This window comes from Stenella coeruleoalba, assembly GCF_951394435.1.
Source record: "Stenella coeruleoalba genome assembly, chromosome: 14".
In the NCBI taxonomy this organism is placed as follows: domain Eukaryota; kingdom Metazoa; phylum Chordata; class Mammalia; order Artiodactyla; family Delphinidae; genus Stenella; species Stenella coeruleoalba.
Window position 1 is genome coordinate 12,570,103 of NC_137160.1, and position 20,171 is coordinate 12,590,273.

The window sequence follows — 20,171 nt, forward strand, 5'->3', positions numbered from 1 at the left end:
CCCGGGTCTATCCACTAGATGCCAGCAGCACCCCTCCCTCTAGCTGGGACAACAAAAATGTTCTCGGACATTGCCGAATAACCTCTAGGGGGCAGAATTGCTCCTGGTTGAAAACCACTGGCTGAGACTATCCCAGGCAAGAGTTAAGTCCAAATTTCAGTGCTCTGAAAAATTCCAGGAGACACGTTAAGTTCCCTGAACGCTTACTTGGTTTAAAGCGGCACTAATCTCTCCTCTCCTCGAAACACTCACTAAGCTTTTGCACAGTCATCCCACACCTTCTATTTCACAGCCTCGAGAAGGGGAATAACGAGCCAACAGTGGTAAAACCTGGCTTCGGCCACCCCCAGAAATCCCACACAAATGGTCTTTTCTTTTTAGAATGTGCAGGCATTTGTCACTTTTTTTTTTTTTTTTTTTTTTTTTTTACAAAAGAGAAGATTTATTATAGGAACGGCATTTGTCACTTTTTGTGCTCAACATTTATTGCGGGGGGTGGGGAACAATCTATCTGAGCACTCTGCAGAGACAGGGAAAGGGCTGTGTTGAATATTAGGTTCACAGATACCATAATTGATTTAAAACAAATGTACATGACATTGACCAAAAAAAAAGTACTTACTAAGAAAAGAAAACATTTTAGGCATATACAGCTTAACTTGATAAAATTACATTTTGAGGTAGGGTCCTAAGTGGGAAAGGCTGGAGAAAAGTTCCATGGCCTCCTACAAGGCCTCTGCTTTCATGATACACTTTTATGTCACTGGGAGTCATTCTGCCACTTCCCTGGTCCTTCCCTCCCCAGGATGAAAGGGGCTGGAAGGAGGAAGCAAGAGCTAGTGGGCAGGAAGGAAGACCAGGAAATAGGGGCAGTCATTATTCTTATTCCTTTTTATTCGACATCAATCCCCGTCCCCAAAGCATTTTGTCAATGGAGGGCTTGGTTCTATTTCAAACTGGTGAACCTAACTTCATGGAAAAAAGCAAGTCATGTAATTCAATAATATTTTATTGTCAACAGCATAAAAGGAATTCAATATTGAACCTTCGGAGTAAGAAGAAAGTTGAACCTATTTACAACAAAGCCAGAGGAGAAAGAGGGGGGTGCTGTCACCAGATCCCAATCTTCCACGCCGTCCTGTTTCTGTAGTGAATTAACACGTGAACTGGTGACATAAATAACTTCTCAGAAACATCTTTAAAAACTGCAATTGTTGTAGGTTCACAGCTAGCTGTCTACAGTAACGAAACCCATAGGCTTTGGAAAAATACAAGTCACAGCAGTGCAAGCATATCAATAGCTTTAGTCACGTTTCCTAGCAGCGTGAAGTTCCTCCCCCTTTCCCACTATCACAGTACACAGAGAGACGAGTCCCTTCAACACTCGTAAAATTCTTTTATTGTCTGCTGTGAAAGTCCCTGTGCATTTAAGCCCCGGTGGTCAGACATCCACCAGCCTGTGAGTCAGTTAGAATTCCCTGCCGGTGGTCTCTCACCAACCCAACAACCAGGTAGGGGTTCTAGCAACAGTGAAAGTGAATCCTTAATAAGATCTGAGCTTCCCCTTGAGGTGCTGTCCTTTGGTTACTACAGGTCCAACACTCCAAAATTTCAAAAAGTTCTGAAAAGAAAGTTTTTTCAGAAGTAGGTGGCGCACTGATTGGGCAGCAAAACCTGATACTTATGGGCTACCTGGAGTCTTTATTTTGTGCGGACAGTCTACATTTTGTGGCAGAAATATTAAGGTGTTGATTTATAGGGTTCTGCTCCAGCCTCTATCAATGGAGATCCGTAACATACAGTATGTGCCACATATTATCTTTCTAAAATCTCCAAAACTCAGAATTTGAAGGAAATATTTGTCCCACAGGGTTTAATGTAAGGCGCTGTGGACATACAGTAGCCTGAACGTATGTCCAAGTTTCATTGGCTCCAGGAAAGTTTTGCAAAGCCCATGTACCAGTTTCTTCAGTCTTTCAGGGAAAAGCAAATGTCTAGAACATTCTGTATCCCAGTGATGGAAGGCTAAGCTTTGGTAATAAAATCCTCTCCAGATCCTCCTTATAGGAATTTTCTTTGTGAAAGACTGTATTCCTGCCAAAAACCCTAGATAGTTTGACAAATGATGAATACATATTTTTTCTCTAAGGTGATTCCTTTTCATTGAAAGTATTGTCTTTTAACGGGGTGGGAGGGAAAGAACAACAACAAAAAAAAATTGGAAGAAAGGCCTATTAGTGTGAATATTAGCAGCTTCCTGATCCAGCAATATTAACAATTTATTGTATTTAGAAAATGATTCTCGGTTGCAGAGTTTACAGAGAAGTCGGGTGGGACTTAACCTGGGCTCTGCCACTTAAGGAGAACAGAACTTGCCAAAGAAAATGATGTTTCGAGTTTTGTTGTGCCTGATGATGTAAATAAAGGGGTGGTCAGCATTGAATTCATCCTTGTGTTGCAGGATTCGTGATCCTGGCACCTCTATGGAATCCCCGCCTTCTTCAGTTATTTCTAAGCACACTCTGTGAATGACATTTGAGAGGGCCACTCCCTTGGTCTCTGACATTCCAGAGAAATCAGATGCATTCTCATTAAAGATGTTTTTCAGCCCTAGGTTTTCCAGACTAGCCTTGGGATCAATCATCTTTTCCATCTTAAATTTTGGAATGGAGACTTTGACTTTAGCATTGGCCATGGCACTGGGATTGGTCCACTGCAATAGCGTCTCTGAGTTGAGTTGTTTTTCAACCTGAAGGACAAAAAGGAGAGGAAATTGTTTTTCTTTATTTCCAATTGTAAAAGATCCTCCTTGATTAAAAACATAAAATGTCACGGTGAGCCCTATTTGGAAGCAGTACAGATGGTTCATCAAAGATGGAATCAGCCCTGCAGTTTTGGTGTGTGACTAGGTTCTCTTAAAAATGGTCCACCCACACAGAGCTACCATATGACCCAACAATCCCACTCCTAGGCATATATCCAGAGAAAACCATAATTCAAAAAAGATACATGCACCCCAATGTTCATAGCAGCACTATTTACAATAGCCAGGACATGGAAGCAACCTTAATGTCCATGAGTAGAAGAATGGATAAAGAAGATGTGGTACATATATACAACAGAATATTACTCAGCCATAAAAAAGAATGAAATAATGCCACTTGCAGCAACATGGATGGACGTGGAGATTGACATACTGAGTAAAGTAAGTCAGACAGAGAAAGATAAATATCATATGGTATCACTTATATGTGGAATCTAAAAAAAATGGTACAAATGAACTTATATACAAAACAGAAACAGAGTCACAGATGTAGAAAACAAACTGACAGTTGCCAAGGGGGAAAGCAGGGAGTCAGGGAGAGGGATAAATTGGGAGATTGGGATCGACATATACACACTACTATATATATAATAGATAACTAATAAGAACCTACTGTATAGCACAGGGAACTCTACTCAATACTCTGTAATGACCTATATGGGAAAAGAATCTAAAAACGAGTGGGTATATCTATATGTATAACTGATTCACTTTGTTGTACAGCGGAAGTGAACAAAACATTGTAAATCAACTATACTCCAATAAAAATTAATTAAAAATAAAAATGGTCTACCCAGCTACCTAGCATTGTTCTCCTCCACTCACTCCACGACAATGGTCCCTTTGTTCTGAAATTTATGAGGGCATTTCTTTTAACTATAGAGTAGCTCTATAGAAATGAATGCATGGATTATGATGTTGCATGGATAATAGTGCAATAAATGTAAAACTAGAAAAGTTTTTATGCATAATATTTATTGAATGCTTATCTTGATTTCTCTACTAGGAAATCTAGAATATTCGTGCCCTAGACATGGTATCAAACTTCATAACTCAAATTAAAGCTAAAGTTACTCTTTTCAAAATGAGAATTTGAACTGTCTAGGATCATCCTTTTAGATCATAGGTGAAGAATGCATCTATTTCAGTTGGCTATTTTTAAAATGAGAGCTATGCAATGACTCATAAAATGATTTAGACATAAAATTCTTCACTGAGCAAATCTTAAATTGCTCCTTGCCCTTCCAGCCTCCCCACTGGCTAGAGGAGAAATACATGTGCAACAGAGAATGATGCTACCTTGACTATTACTACATGGGGCAATTCTGCACTGAAGTTACTCATGTGAAACCTATAAAAATCAGGGAGATGACAAGGTCACAAGCTGGTCACGAGTTTTCTTAATGGCAGAGGGAACCATTGGATTCTCTTGCTAAGTTCTGATAAGTATTTTTTCATGGACACTGTTTTATTGAAGACAAATTATTAAGACCAAAAGATTGTCATAGGTAACTAGAATTTTTGAGCCAAAAAGGATAGTCTCTTGGCCATTTACTACCTGAGAGTGAGAAGACAGGAGAAAATTCATCCATAAATCAAAAGTCATTAAGAAGAAAAAATAACCTTTTTCCTCCATTGTATGGGTCAAATTGTGTCCGCCCCCGCTCCCCGCCAAAATTCATGTATTGAAGTCCTAACCCACAGTGCCTTGGAATATGACTTCATTTGGAAATAACGTCCTTGTAGGTGTAATTAATTAAGGTGAGATCATTAGGCCCTAACCCAATATGACTGGTGTCCTTTTAATAAGAAAGGAAATTCCGGACACAGATACAGACACACTCACACAGGGAGATGCCTGGGAAGATGAAGGTAGAGACTGAAGTGATGTGTCTACAACCAAGGAAAGCCAAAGATTGCCAGCAGATCTCCAGAAGCGCGGATGGACAGATTCTCCCTCATAGCCCTCTGAAGAAACCAACCTGCAGATACCTTGATCTTGGACTTTTAGCTTCCAAAACTGTGAGACATTAAATTTCTGTTGTTTAAACCACCCACTTTGTGATACTTTGTTATGGCAGCCCTAGCAAACTGAGACGACCTGTATCCTTGAATATACCTTCTGAGACTCAAAAGATCATCTTCTTTCGTTCTGTACTTTAACAACAACAACAACAAAAAATGGTGTGAGGGTATTTTAAGGAAGTAAAGTGTGAGACAGCTGAATAACGGCTGCAAGAAAAAAATGAGACTAAGGCGTGAAGTGCAGTAAAAAAGAGACAGATGAGTGAACAGAAGAATGAAGATGGGAATTATGATTCAGTTAATAAAGTGATGGATAAAACATAGAATCAAAGTAGCAGGTAGGATGGGGACCAAGTTAGACTGTCCCCTGGAAAGTCAGGGAGTAACTGAGGTGTGACCGGAAATAAAGCAGGTGAATCCCGGGCTGGTCAAAGAACCCCTCCTTCTTCCTGGTGCAGGGTGGAGGCCCAGGTGGAGGGGAGCCAGGAAGCCCGGAGGGCAGGGCTGAGGGAGAACAACGGGTCTCGGGGCTGCAGGGGGCTGACAGAGCAGAGGGGAAGCTAGAAAGTCATTCCCAGGCAGGTGAAACCTCCACTGTCAGTTAAACCTTGTGTCTCTACCTGGATAAAAGCATAATAAAACCTTGTGTACATGTGTGCATTAAAAGAACTTTTCAGAAACCCATAGAACATGCAACACAAAGCGCAAGCCCCGAAGTCCACTGTGGACTTGAGTGAATGTGTCAATTGTGACACACGCACCACACTCACGCAAGATGCTACCAGGGGCTCTACGCTGGAGTTAAGAACACAGATTCCAACTTCCTGGGCTCACCTTCCGATTCTACATACCACCCACGAGTTCGTGACCCTGGGCCAGTTACCCACCCTCTGTGCCTCCGGCCCCTCGGTGGTAAACGTGAGTAGGGTAATATTATAGTTTCTCACTCCTGGGACTGCGGTGAGAATTAGATGAGCCAGTGCGCATGGGCAACTTACAGCTCCTGGCACGTTATAAGTCCCAAATAAATATTAACTGTTCTAACATTGAGGAGAAAGGCCCCCAAAGAACCGCGAAACCCTTAGAGACCATTGAGCAAGTGAATCTTTAAGGCAAGGCTGCCGCAGCCCCACAAGCACCGCCCAAGCATCTCCTTGGCTCCGCTGCGCCTGCGGGCTGGACGCCCGCCTCCCTCCTCACCTGTTCCAGGCCCGTGGACCCGTGCTCCATATCCTTGGGGAGTAGGACGAGCATGCTGAGGTGCTTGTTTTGAAAGGGAAGCTCTATGAGCTTACAGTTGATACCGTCGACGTGGCCCATACAGAACGTGGCCTCCACGTTCATCATTTGCACTGGTTTGGTGTCCGTCTAAAAAAGGAGAAGAAATTTGCTCTGCTTGTTCTTCTCACACACGCCCACACACCCCTCTATACACACACAGCTATACACACACGTACTCATAAATTCGTTCCTGATATAGTTTCACATCATTATGGCTTAAAGAGGCAGGCAGGTAATCTACACCATCAGAGACTGTCCCGTCAAGAGTTTACGACTTCCTTTGAAAAGTTATCCATGTGCTTTGTAATTACAGGATCCATCCATAATATAATACTGTATTTGCATATATAAAACATTAAAAATAAGACAGGATGACTGGAAATACCGGCAAACTTTAACTTAGCCTTTATAGATGCCTGTAATTACAAGATCTTTAAACCATTCTTGGTAGAGCTCACTTGAAAGTAAATTCCAGTGCAAACCCACATGTCCATTTATGTAGCTTTTCCTTATACAATGCCTAATATGGAAAAGTTAACGTATAGCAGAACAAAACCATGCTTGTTTTGTTCTCCGTCTGCCTTCGGTTTTAGTCACCCCGCCCTCGGTCCCCTCTTCCTGCTCTGATCTGATTAGAGAGGAGAACCTTGGTTTTAGTCTCAAATGTGACATAAACATACGCTGTGACCTTCAGCAAGTCACTTAACCTCTCTGGGCCTCAGTTTCCTTGTCAGTGGAATGAAGGAATTGGAAATTTCAGAATGATGGTTCCCTCTGGAGAGGAAGCAGGGAGATGGAGGGGTGGTGGGGCTACACAGGACAGTGCAATTCTTGCTATATTTTTTCTTTAAAATATCTGAAATAAGGTAAAATATAAAGATTTTACAAAGGTGGTTGCTGGTACATTGGTGTTTGTTATACTATTCTCTATAATTTTCTGTATGCTTGCAATATTTCATGATTTTAAAAATTAAGAATGATAACAAACAGAAGTATCTCGAAGTCTCTTCCAGCTCCTATCACTCAGGCCTTTCTCTCCAGGCAGCATCCCAGGACTTTTCTTCTCCTCTGTGTCCCCATTAATATCTGACCTTGTATCTCTGCTACAGAGGTGACTCATTTTCTGAAGAAAAATTAATTCATACTAAGGAGTAAAAGACTGATAGTAATTTAGTGCAATTTATTGTCTTGGTTTATACCTCCCATGGGATATTTGCCTGTTAACCGAACCTCTTTGGAGGGAAATTTCAAACATCGTATCAGGTCTGCAGGAATAATATTACAGTAAAGCTTTTATGTGGGATCTTCGAATGGTAATAGTGTTACCCAACACTATTTTCAAGTAAAGCTAGACTTATTTTATTTTTTGTACATACCTCTATTTTAACACTTGTCACAATGTTAGAAAATGTATGTATGTGACACCCCCACCCCAACTAGACTACAGTCAAAGCAGAAACCATGTCTTATTATCTTGGTATGTCCCAGCACATAGTAATTGCTCACTAAATATTTGGTTGATAGATAATTGAAGACTTTGACTCTATGTATAACCAGAAACAAAATTATGATTTTAAAATAAACATACTACTTTTGAAATTAACTGGTAATTCTTCCATGTATTTCCCTCAAAGAAGTATAGATTTGTCTAAAAATCTCCATCAGGTTAGAGTACTAATAGTTTCTGAATTCACAGAAGCTGTGACCACCAAAAACGGTCATCTATTTCATTTATCAGCACTGACTATGGATACAATAATCCCATTTTCTAAAACATAAATTAAGATGTATATTCTGAAAATAGGACTAAGTAACGACCATCCCAGAAAATATCCAATACAGTGTGTGTGTGTGTTTGTGGGTGTGTGTGTGGGTGTGTGTGCACGCACGTGAGTGTGTGTGTCCACCTTTGTCAGGATAGGTACTGTACTAAACTTTTTTTTTTTAATTTATTTTATTTTTGGCCACGTTGGGTCTTTGTTGCTGTGAGCGGGCTTTCTCTAGTTGCGGCGAGCGGGGTCTACTCCTCATTGCGGTGTGTGGGCTTCTCACTGCGGTGGCTTCTCTTGTTGCAGAGCACGGGCTCTAGGCACACGGGCTTCAGTAGTTGTGGCTCGCACGCTCTAGAGCGCAGGCTCAGTAGTTGTGGAGCACAGGCTTAGTTGCTCCGCGGCATGTGGGATCTTCCCGGACCAGGGTTTGAACCCGTGTCCCCTGCATTGGCAGGTGGATTCGTAACCACTGTGCCACCAGGGAAGCCCTGTACTAAACTTTTAATAATATAACTTCATCAATTTAGTCTAACCCTTAAAAGAGACACCAAAGGACATGAGAAAAGATTTAGTAACATCACCCCAAAAGTTCAGGAGCTGACAAAAGCAATTCAAAGGAAACAAAGGAAAAGTAATAGCGCCTGCATTCAAAAGCAGGATATATCCCCACGCAGCCTTGAATAGTGTTTTATTTTTTTGTTTGGTGAACGCTGAGAGATCAATGGCATTTAAAATCCTTATTAATTCTCTTCCTAGAGTCTGAGTCTCCAGGACATGATATGACCTAGCTTTATGATTTAACAACAAGAATAAAGGAATTGCACATATTCTTCCTACCTTTATAAAAGACATCCATTAACATTTTCTTAAATGTAAAAGCCACAAATCTGAGGGTGGTCGGCACAAAAGTCCATGGTGAACTCACTCACTGTTACCTGGTTCTGATGATGTTCTGGGCTGGCCCTGCAGCCGGTATGAGAAGCACCATGTTTCAGGTTTCACTTAAACATTCTCAAGGCCCCTTTGCCAGCCCTTCCCAGGGAGGAGAGCCAACCCTAACCACTCTGGAGGGGACACTCCATGTGAGGGTCACTGGGGCCAACACTTGGTCCCCGCTCACAGCAGAGGCTAGGTACAGTCAAGTTCAACTTTAGTTCCAAATAAAAGGCAACACTAAGAAAGTCAAAAAGCCGTGTTGAAAACTCAGGGACCCATATGTGAAAAATACAGAGTCTAAAGAAGTAATTGTTTGGTGCCTGGTCAGAGCCCTGTGTGCAGGGTCGGTCTGGGCCCTGGCAGGCAGTAATGAGAAGACCACTGTAATCTGGGAAGCCAAATGGAGGAACAGCAAGTAGAGGGGGACCTGGCTCCCTCCCTAGGACCACGGAGGTTTCCAGTAGGTAAGGAGCACACTCAGTGATTATCGTCCTCTCCCAGGGAAAACGGCCCATGCATCTTGCACAGGAACCCATGGCGGTCCCAAAAGCCAAAAAGGTTTTGTTTGCTATTGGCTATTTAATCAAACTGATCCTTCCAGATAGGTCATTCTTTCAACGAACATTTGCTGAGCACCTATTAATGTGTCAGGGACTGGGCCAGGAATTATAGAAACTGAGATGGGCAAAACATTATCCCTGCCCTTAAAAGTCCATGCACTAGTAAGAGATCCAGATAAGTAAATAAATAATTCGATTTCAGTGTGGAAACCACAGCTGGAGCAGGGGATTTGGGAGGGGAGGGTGTGGACTATGAATGCAAATGCTGTGAGTACAAACAAAAAGTCACGGGAACCAGTCCAGTTAATTCAGGTATAGACTGTATCTTGAAGGTCTTTTCTTCTTGGGTTCTAGCGCTAAGAAAGTACAATGATAATATTTGGCAAAAACAAAAGTGATTAATGCTAAGTACTCTAGGTGCTGGGAGAGACCTGAAAATTAGAGTTGATGCATAAGCGTTACAGGGTAAATAAGCTTCCTTCCGAGATTGTGCTGACGGATGCACAGTTCTGAGTCTGCATTCTTGACACAAGCCAGATCTCATCAAATGAGACGAAACCACACCATCATATAGAACCTGGGGTATCCTAGGTCCTCTAACGAAATGGGCCAGTTTTCCAGTCTCAGTGCTTCGGTTTCATTTATAGAGGAGGCACTTTACCTATTTATATGAATTGTTTTGGGCATGGGATATGGCTTCATTATTCACTCAGTAGTATTCATGAGACTTCCCTGCGATACAGGTTTCTGTTGTAATTCTTCCCCATAATGAGGCCCAGCACTGCAGACGAGTAAGCTATGCTTTTTCCTTCACAGCCAATGAGTACCTCAAAGCATCTTTTATTTATTTATTTATTTATTTTGCGGTACGCGGGCCTCTCACTGTTGTGGCCTCTCCCATTGCGGAGCACAGGCTCCGGACGCGCGGGCTCAGTGGCCATGGCTCACGGGCCCAGCCGCTCCGCGGCATGTGGGATCTTCCCGGACCGGGTCACGAACCCGTGTCCCCTGCATCGGCAGGCGGACTCTTAACCAGTGCCCCACCAGGGAAGCCCTCTCAAAGCATCTTTTAAATTAAAATATCAGAACCATTTACTTCACTATTAACAGGTGAGAAATGAGATCACAGAGGAGCTCATTAACCTGGAACGAGATTCCCAAATGGTCAATGTTTCGTGATGATCCAAAGGCCTCTAATGTTGGGATTTGGTTTGTTCCTTTTCTTTTCCTTTCTTACTAATGGCCCCAAACATCTGTAGTTATTTTCCGGTTGGTGATTTAGCTTTACCCACTGTGTTAGAAGCTCTATAAACTCTCACTCAGATCAGACCCTGAGGACATTCTGGAAAAAGGGTGAGCATCTCTCTCTTATGGTTCTTTTTCTACACTTAAACAGCCCCTGCCCCTCCCTGCTGTTGTCTAAGGAAAAGCCCACTGCCTCCTGTGCCTTAATTTTCCTCATTGGAGTGAATGCCTAGGGTCCCTTGTGTTGCTATAATTTTTCAGATCTATAGTTGGGATCCTTTGACTGCAACACGCAGCCCACATACCTTATTGATTCTGAAAGGACATTCTTTGGTTTCTGATTCAGGAAATTTCTTCATCCACTTCCCAACAAAGTAGGCAGCATTAACCACAAGGATTTGCGTCTGGTCTGTTACACTGTTGTCAGCTAAAATGTTCTCAAAGCGGCCTGCAAACAATGGTAGGAAACCAAAAAATTGCACGGGGTTATGCTTGCAAAGCACCCCTGGTGTCCCCATGTGAATCCACTGACTGGGCATTTAACCCTGGCTAGAGCCGCGCCACGTACGGCCTGGTAGCCCAGACCATCTCATTTAAGAAGGACCCCTTTTTCTCCTTGCAACTTGCCTCAACCAGACTTTCCAAAGAGACCTGGGGAGGAGAGTGAGGGGGAGAAGGGAGGGGGGAAAAGACGCAAGAGGAGCAAGAAGAAATGCACAAGCTACCACTGTGGAGTGCCCATTCTGTCCGAGGCAATGTGCTAGCCACGCACAGGCACGGTATCGTGCATTGCTCCCCACTTTACAGACGAGGAAGCTGAGACTCCATGTTAAGTCCCTCGCCCAAGATGATGCACGAGCAAGGGTGAATTCAGGATTCAAAGCCAGGTCTTTGTGACTCCAGAGCCTGTGCTCGGGAAGGAAAATGCAAGAAAGCTTACTTTCTACCGGGCCCTGTGCTCCGAACGGTCACGTGTCTTATCTCACTTCCCTATGATGATCCTGTAGGGCAAAGGTCATTATCCCCATCTCACAGTTGAGGACACTGAGACTCAGAGAGGCCAAGTGGCTTTCCTGGTTCCCTCAGCGGCCAAGCACGTGTGAAGCCAGGTCAGTGCTCCCCGCTTTGCCCCGCAGCTCACCGCCTCCTCCCCAAATCACACTGCTTTGTTTGCATCCTGGTCAGCTGTAATTACCACCATAAGCTCCATAACAATTGTAATGACCATAGTGTCAAATCCCCAACAGCCAAAACAGGTGGTGATAAGCCCTTAATAAAATGAAGTCCTTGCCTTTGAAGAGCGTTGACTTTTTGGCCAAGGATATTTCATTTACCTAATCTCTCAGATCTTCACACCACTGCTCAGGCCCACTGCCTGGGCCTATGACTAGGTGTGAAGGGCCCTGCGCTGTTTCATGCTCTGCTGTCGCCATCTTAAAATTCTTAATGCGGTTTTTAATATAAAGGGCCCTGTGTTTTCATTTTGCACTGGGACCCATAAACGATGTAACCTGTCCTGCCAGTGCTATATGATGGGTCGAACATGTAATAGCATCATGGAAGAAGTGGGGACCTAGTAAATGCTGGTTAACTTCAACCTCGAGCTTCTGGTTTCAAATTCAGAGAAGTCTTTTCACTAAACTACGTTCTCCAGTAAAAAACTCAAATTTATGAAGATTTTTAAACAGAGTGCCATGGAGAGAAAATGCAATTCGTTAACAATTTTAAAAGCAAAACTGGGGGGCTTCCCTGGTGGTCCAGTGGTTAAGACTCCAAGCTTCCACTGCAGGGGGCACAGGTTCGATCCCTGGTCAGGGAAATAAGATCCCGCATGCCATGTGGGCGGCCAAAAAATAAATTTAAAAAAAAGCAAAACTGTCACACAGCAATTTAAACGGGAGCTGCCTTTCACATATACATTTTAAAATTGCCTAACCTGGTATTAGTTAGACCAGATTTTTCTTTACATATGAAGCCAAAGAAAATTCATTTGTCCCAATAGCTACCTCCCTATACAAAACCTGTACAAATATGTCCCCTGGGAAGGGGGATGTGAACACTGATTTGCACCCGAGCTCATCTTAGCTCCAATTCCTTTCTAGCAAGGAGCACAACTCACAGAGAATTTTAATGGAGGGAGGAGTCAGGAAAGGGAGAGGCCTGAGGGAAGCCGGAGCAAGAGGCAGGACTAGGTGGAAGCTGCAGAAGAGACCCCGGGCCCCGGGGCTATCAGAGGGCCAAAGGTAAGGAGGGTTGTGAGACCTGGGGCAAGTTTCCACCATGGTTTGTTTTGTTCTGTTTTTTCTACCTGTGTATTTGATTATCTAAGACCTTTTGTCTTTTTTTCCTTGACAAATTTGTAGAATTTTTGAGCCAAAAGTGGCCTCAGGGATCATCAAGTTATAGTCCAAGCCCTTCACTTCCAGATTGAAAAACCAGCCTTGGAACTGGCCCAGAGCCTTACTTTGTTGGGGGCACGTCCAAGCCTCCAGAAGGGCATGTGGCAGCCCATTTTAGCAGACTAAACCTGAAGTACTCAGAATTTCTGCCAACTGATGATATCCAGAAATCCAAGTGGTTGAAATGGCTTGATGGACAAGAATTTAGCTTGTATACCGAAAACATTCAAGGAATCCTCCAGATGTTCAATCTTATGCTTAGCAGATTCACGAGACGATATGGTCTGTTTACTTAGTGATTTATAGCAGAATAAGTAAAGGATACTTGCCATCTGTGAGTTCCTTAACTGAGTTGTTGATCTGACCTTTTGTTTCTTCCAATTTATCTTTGAAATCAACAGTCTCCATTTCATTTGCATAGGGTCTCTTGGTAGAGCTGATGAACTCCTGAAAAACATCCAGTTCATAAAATCACGAAGTCCTTAAAGTCTGTAGTTAAACCATTATGTTGGTACACAATTCTAGCACAAGGACTTTTAAATCTCTATTACGATGGATACTCCTTCAAAATCTGTAACACTATATAAATTGAAACCTTATGTAAAAATCAATGAATTTTCTTTGTATTCTTTCATTTGTTCAATTCTAAGACAATATCAATTGTTAAATGCCTCCATCAATCTAGCATCAGTTTGGGGGGAGAAAAGAAACATTATGCTACATGAACACAACAATTATAATATGAATTCCAATTTCAGAAACATTAAAATGTACATACAGGTAAAATGTAAATTTATATATGTATGTCTTAGAATGGAAGAAATGTACAGAAAAGAGAACTCTATGAGAAGAAAAATCTTATCCACACTGAAATAAATAAATATTCTAAAGATGCTTGCTACTCAAAGTGTGGTCCAAGAACCAAGACCTGCAGCATCACCTGTGACCTTGTTAAAATGCAGAATCTCAAGCCCCACCCCAGAATCAGAACCTGAATTTTTAACGAGATTCCCAGGTGATTCATCTGCATGTTAAAGTTTGAAACACAGTACTGTAAGGAACAGAGCAGTTCTTCTCATTATAATGCTTGTTAAAAATGCAAAACCCGGGACTTCCCTGGTGGCACTGTGGTTAAGAATCTGCCTGCCAATGCGGGGGACACGGGTTCAAGCCCTGGTCCAGGAAGATCACACATGCCTCGGAGCAAATAAGCCTGTAAGCCACAACTACTGAGCTTGTGCTCAAGAGCCCGCGAGCCACAACTACTGAGCCTGCATGCCACAACTGCTGAAGCCCGCGTGCCTAGAGCCCGCGTTCCACAACAATAGAAGCCACCACAATGAGAAGCCCGCGCACCGCAACAAAGAGTAGCCCCCGCTCGCCGCAACTAGAGAAAGCCCGTGCGCAGCAACGAAGACCCAACGCAACCAAAAGAAATACATTTAATAAATAAATTTAAAAAAAAAGAAAAGGCATAAAAAAAAAACGGAAAACCCTAAATCCAGTCCCTGGTGATCTTGATTCTAGTGAACCAAGGCCAGGAATTTGCACTTCTAACACCCAGGTAGTTCTGATACAGGTGGCCCTCCTCAGACCACACTTGTTTGTACTGTTACTAGTAAAATTATAGATGATATACAACCAACAGGAACAACGGAATCAGCCTTTTAAAAAATTCCTTGCAACTCTCGGTTTGAAATAATTCAAAATGTTGAGTGGAAGGTCAACCAAACTAAACACAGCTTATTAAATGTCACGTCACTTCACTTCCTAAGCACAGGACTCCTTGGATTTTTTTCAGAACAACTACAGGCTTGCCCAATTTGATTCTGTTCATTGCAACCCAACCTTGGGACTGAGTGTTACCATTTACTGACAGAGCTAAGAACATTCCAGAGACTCAGCAAGATGAAGGGCCTCCACTATCTTCACTGCCAGCAAAAAAAATGCGTTAAGCATCACTAAGGACCACCTAGGGAGTTTTAAAATTCTTTCCATGCCCAGGCCCCAACCCACATCTCAGTATTTCTTTAATTCCCCAGGTGATTGTTGGAAGAAGAATGGCTGTGTATATGTACCTTTAAGCAGTAAGAATAAACTCACAACAACATCTAATGACCTATGTCCTCAAAAGATCCCCACCAGGAAAACAAATACCTATTGCAGAAAGTAGTAAAACTATGGCAAAATATTTAACTGGTAGTCTACCTTTTAGATTTCGAAAGCTTGAAATTCTGACCATCCAAACACAAACTGAATCAAGTTGATGTTACTACAGTAGAGAATGACCACTATGCAGCCGAGGATGTTGGCTATGTGTTTCAAATACATATTTTTTAAAGCATTATGATATACTTTGGATCAAATTTAAGAATATATCTGTGTTCTTTATATGCTTCCTTCAAGAAATAGCTGAAATTACCACCTCTACCTTGTATAGATACCCACCTGAACAGCCTCATAAAACAAACAAAACCAGTTTATGACCGATGAAAACTTTTTTTTTTTTTTTTTGCGGTACATGGGCCTCTCACTGCTGTGGCCTCTCCCGTTGCGGAGCACAGGCTCCGGACGCGCAGGCTCAGCGGCCATGGCTCACGGGCCCAGCCGCTCTGCGGCATGTGGGATCTTCCTGCACCGGGGCACGAACCCGTGTCCCCTGCATCGGCAGGCAGACTCTCAACCACTGCACCACCAGGGAAGCCCGATGAAAACTTTTAATTCATACCGTTATGATTTTTCTCACTGATTTTGAGAAACATCAGGAGAACATTGTGTGCATGAAAAAATAAGGTAAAGAACTTAAAATGTTGTCCCAGGCTCTATGCCCTGCTGTTTAAGAACAAAGATGTTTAAATCACGAGCTGTCTTGCATCTATAGAGACACATTTATTAGAGAGTAATAATCCCATTCTCCATTTCTCTCAGTGAGGAAGCTAAGAGGAAGGGTGGGATCTGTGGGTGTTTTAGAGGGAAAAGGAAACTCACAGCTTCTTTATATTTTAAGTTAAAATATGTGACTGCAATTGATTCCCTCTAGATTCAACCTCTCCATTAGGACTAATTTATTTTAAATAAATCGTAAATTAGCGTCCTAGGAATGATTTTCACTGACAAAAAGTTGTTGGTCTAACCATGAGAACGTGTCACCCCTGATAAACAGTTGAATCTTGCTAATTGCTCTGAACCACTTACCGTGGAAAGATTCAGAGATTTGTCTACGTAGAGCCGTTTGATTAGTTTCAGGGAATAAAAGGAACTAAGTTTGTTGACATCCGATGTTACTGTTTGAAATCCAAAGTGCACGTCTTTGACATTTTCAAAATGAAGGACCTGTGAAGAGAAAAAAATCTATTATCTGTGAAGCACTGCCTCTTCCCACTGCGGTGGACACATGGTCATGGTCAACCTCCTCGGGTTGGTCCTGAGTATCTCCTGGCTCTGTTGTTCCCAGAAGCAAGGCTTCTCAACCTTAGCACTGTTGACAGTTCAGACTGGATAATTCTATGTTCTGGGACCGGTGGGGGAGGGCGCTGTCCTGGGCATCACTGACCTACTAGGTGTCAGTAGCACTCCTTCTTCCATTTGTGACAACAAAAATGTATCCAGACATTGTCCAATGTCCGGGAGAGGGGTGAGGGAGGGAAGGGGCAAATTGTCCCCAGTGAGAAACATTGCTGTAAAGATACACTTCTCTTGATTTAACTATAAGGAAATTTCGCCCTTTCTTCAAAGTGATGCCTCCATGCTCTTTTCAAAACTTGGAAAAGAAGGAAGCTGGGTTATAATCTCTATCCAATTTTGAGATAAGAAGAGAGAAATTAATACCGAGAGACAATCATTAGGCAGGTATCAGATTCCAGGATAGAGGTGTCCTTAGCCAGAGCCCATCCAGTCCTTTTAGTTGCTCTAACAAGCGCCAAATGGGCTGATATGTCATTTATGGTAGGCAGCTACCATGCCATCGATGGGCTACAGTTAGGTAGCCTTTGAATCCCACCCTGTACCTACTAGAAATGTCATCTTGCCCAACTCTTCAGAACTGTACTTTCCCCTCTGTAAAATGAACTGAGAACACCTACTCTTCTGACGTGCTATGAGGATTACAGATATTATATGTTAAGACACCTAAAATATCGTATGGATTCAAAATGTTAATAAGTATTCTTATAGTAATATTCTAAGCCACTTAAAACTAGGATGCTATCTTCCATAAGACCTAAATCCCTTTATTTTTTTCCTAACTTTTCTTTTGTTTCAACCAATAGCTCAGCATCTCCTCTGCTCCATGGTGCCCAAAACATGATGTCAGGATAAGGTGATTTTCTCCTAACTCATAAGAACCATGCCCTGATGCCACACCTCAGGTGATCACTAAATGGGCACATTGCACCAACGAGTCACACAGCCTCCGCATTGCAGGGTCACACTGGCTGGTCCGAGGCTGTACGTAACCCTCATGCCTAATGACAGGCAAAAAGACCAGAAAATTAAAGAACCCAAGTAACCACTGTGGGGAAACAATTGCGTGTACTGAAAAGACCTTTATTACTATTACTGAGGAACAGACCCACTACCAGGAAGTCCTCTTTTCTATTTCTTCTCTAATGGGAGATGAGAAATGAGGAATGAGAGATGGGGTAGGGATTGTGGGGTGGAGTTGAAAGAGGAGGACGGACGAAAAGGTACAGCTCCTCTTCCCACAAAGGAAGTTTCCTTCTCAAGTTCCACTCAGTTTCAAGCGTAAATTTGCCATCTTGACACAAATAACATTTTGTGGGTCATATTTTCTGGGGATTTATAGATAAAAGATGTTCCCTTTTTAAATGCTTATGAGCTCATGAAAAGAGAGATTCTTTTGAACTAGAATGATCAATGGAAGAATAATAACGGAATGGAATTAGAAGGGTTTTCACTTATTATCTAAAGGTAAATGGCAAGGATTGGGGGGTAGGGGGTAAGAGGCTGAGCTGCTCGAAATGGGAAGGAGGTCAAAAGGTACAAAGTTCCAGTTATAAAATAAGTCATGGGGATATAATGTACAGCATAGCGACTATAATTAATAATCCTGTATATTTGAAAGTTGCTACGAGAGTAGATCTTAAAAGTTCTCATCATTAAAAAAAATGTTTTTTGTAACTGTGTATGGTGACAGACATTAAGTAGACTTACTGTGGTGATCATTTTGCAAAATATACAAATATTGATCATTATACTGTACACCTGAAACTAATATAATGTTACATGTCAATTATACCTCAATTTTTTTAAATAATAAAAGTAAATAAGGACTTAAAATGTAACAGTATAGAAAATCATCTCATTTGAAGGTTTAAGAACTTTACAGAGATACTCAGCTATAACCAAAAGGAAATTCTTAAAAGTATTTTATTTATATGTGTACACATATATATATGCATACTCCTATATATGTGTGCATGCGTGTGTGTGTGTGTGCGTGTGTAAAACATCACCTTAGTCCATTCTTCTCAAATGGGATATTCAAATCCCAGGGAGTATTCTAAAACATAGGTAAGCACAACCCATCTTCTTATTTATCCACGTTACTTAAAGGTAGATAATTTCAAACATTATTTCTGTATTGAAATAAACACGGATATATTCTGTCTATCCAATAGGGTAGAATATATTATAGAGCAGAATATAGTTCAGGCTGCATTTTAATATAAAGGATGATGCTGTAAATAAATTTCGTGCGTAAGACAGGAGGGTGTAGATTTACAGTCTTTCTGGTCAGGATATCTGCAGTGGAACATTTAACAAACATCATCCTGTCTGATGCTTACAATATAACGGGTAGAAAGACGTCAGGTGACTTGCCAAAGGCCACTTGTTAGCGGAAAACTTGTGATTGCCTAGCAGATCCCTGCGTTCTCCACAACAACATAGTGCCTGTTCTAAACATGGGTTGCAGGACACATACATGAGCTTTCACATTTAAAAACAGATTAAGAGAGTGCTGGAAATGTCAAAACTCTCGTTCCTGAGCAATTCCGACCACAGAACCTCATTCCTTTCTCCCCAGGCACCACCTGTGTGTTCTTATAACTCTGCTTCCACTCAAAGCAGAAACAAGGCGTGGGGCTTACCCGTCCAATTTCGTTTGCTGTGTCACCTCTGGCACCCACTTGAGCAAGTGACAGAGAGGTGGAGAGACAGATTGGAGAGAAGAGGACATTGCCCGCTGGCTCCTTTTCACACAGTTGTTTGAACAGGTCAACGGCAAAAGCCGAATTTGCCAGTCTCAGGGCATCCATTGTGGGCCTAGAACAAAGAACAAGAGTGGGGTTATTTCTAAATCACCTTTAAAGTGTTCTCAACTGCATTTCGCCAACGCAATAAGAATTCTAGTCAAACAAAGTCGTGGTCTTGGGTAGAAGAGAGGAAGGAAGGAACTTTCAGTAAATGCAAATTTAAAAGCCAGTGGTAAAGAAACTCCTGCACAAATGTCCTAAGATCTGAACACCCAACATGTGAGGTCCTCCGTGTGTACAGCTCTGCCCAGAATCTCCAAATTCGAGCCCACTTGGCTACGATGGCCTCTGCACATGGTCGGAACAATGGACAGCACTGATCAAAATCAGTTGGTTTTATTTATCCATATTGTTTCCATTAGGATTTAGGTTAAAGCATACAAAATTGGGCTTTTTGTAGATCAAAACTAGTCAAATCACAGCAGTTTTGTGCGATTCAAGTTACTATTTCGTAAGTGTTATGGGCTGCATTGTGCCCCCCCTCCCCACCCCGCCCAAAAGGTAGGTGGGAGTCCCACCTCTGGGTAACTGTGAATGTGACCTTATTTGGAAATAGGATCTTTGCAGATTGAATCAAGTAGAGGTCATCAGGGTGGCCCTAACCCAATAAGACTGGTGTCCGTTTAAGAACAGGGGAAAAGACACAAAGACAGACGTGCAGAGGGAAGATGACATGAGACACAAGGGAGAACACCCTACGGCGACAGAGTTAGAGATTATTGGAGCAATGCTTCTACAAGCCAAGCACACTGAGGTTCACTGGCAACACCAGAAGCAGGAGAAAGGCACGGAACAGATTCTCCCCTGGGGCTTGCCGAGAGAGCAAGGGCCTGACAGCACCTTAATTTCAGAGT

The 20,171-nt window shown here is 42.3% G+C and overlaps 1 protein-coding gene across 1 annotated transcript; it reads right to left on the reverse strand.

Moving 5' to 3' along the window:
• Positions 1-2,024: 2,024 nt before the first annotated feature.
• SERPINB5 (serpin family B member 5) lies at positions 2,025-19,323 on the reverse strand. Its single transcript, XM_079942416.1, has 6 exons — positions 19,153-19,323; positions 16,238-16,375; positions 13,372-13,489; positions 10,949-11,091; positions 6,050-6,217; positions 2,025-2,749 (listed from the first exon to the last, which is right to left on the reverse strand). Exons 1-6 carry the CDS (start codon positions 19,318-19,320, stop codon positions 2,357-2,359), a joined length of 1,128 nt encoding a protein of 375 aa, XP_079798542.1. The 5' UTR covers positions 19,321-19,323; the 3' UTR covers positions 2,025-2,356.
• Between the last annotated feature and the right edge of the window lie 848 nt (positions 19,324-20,171).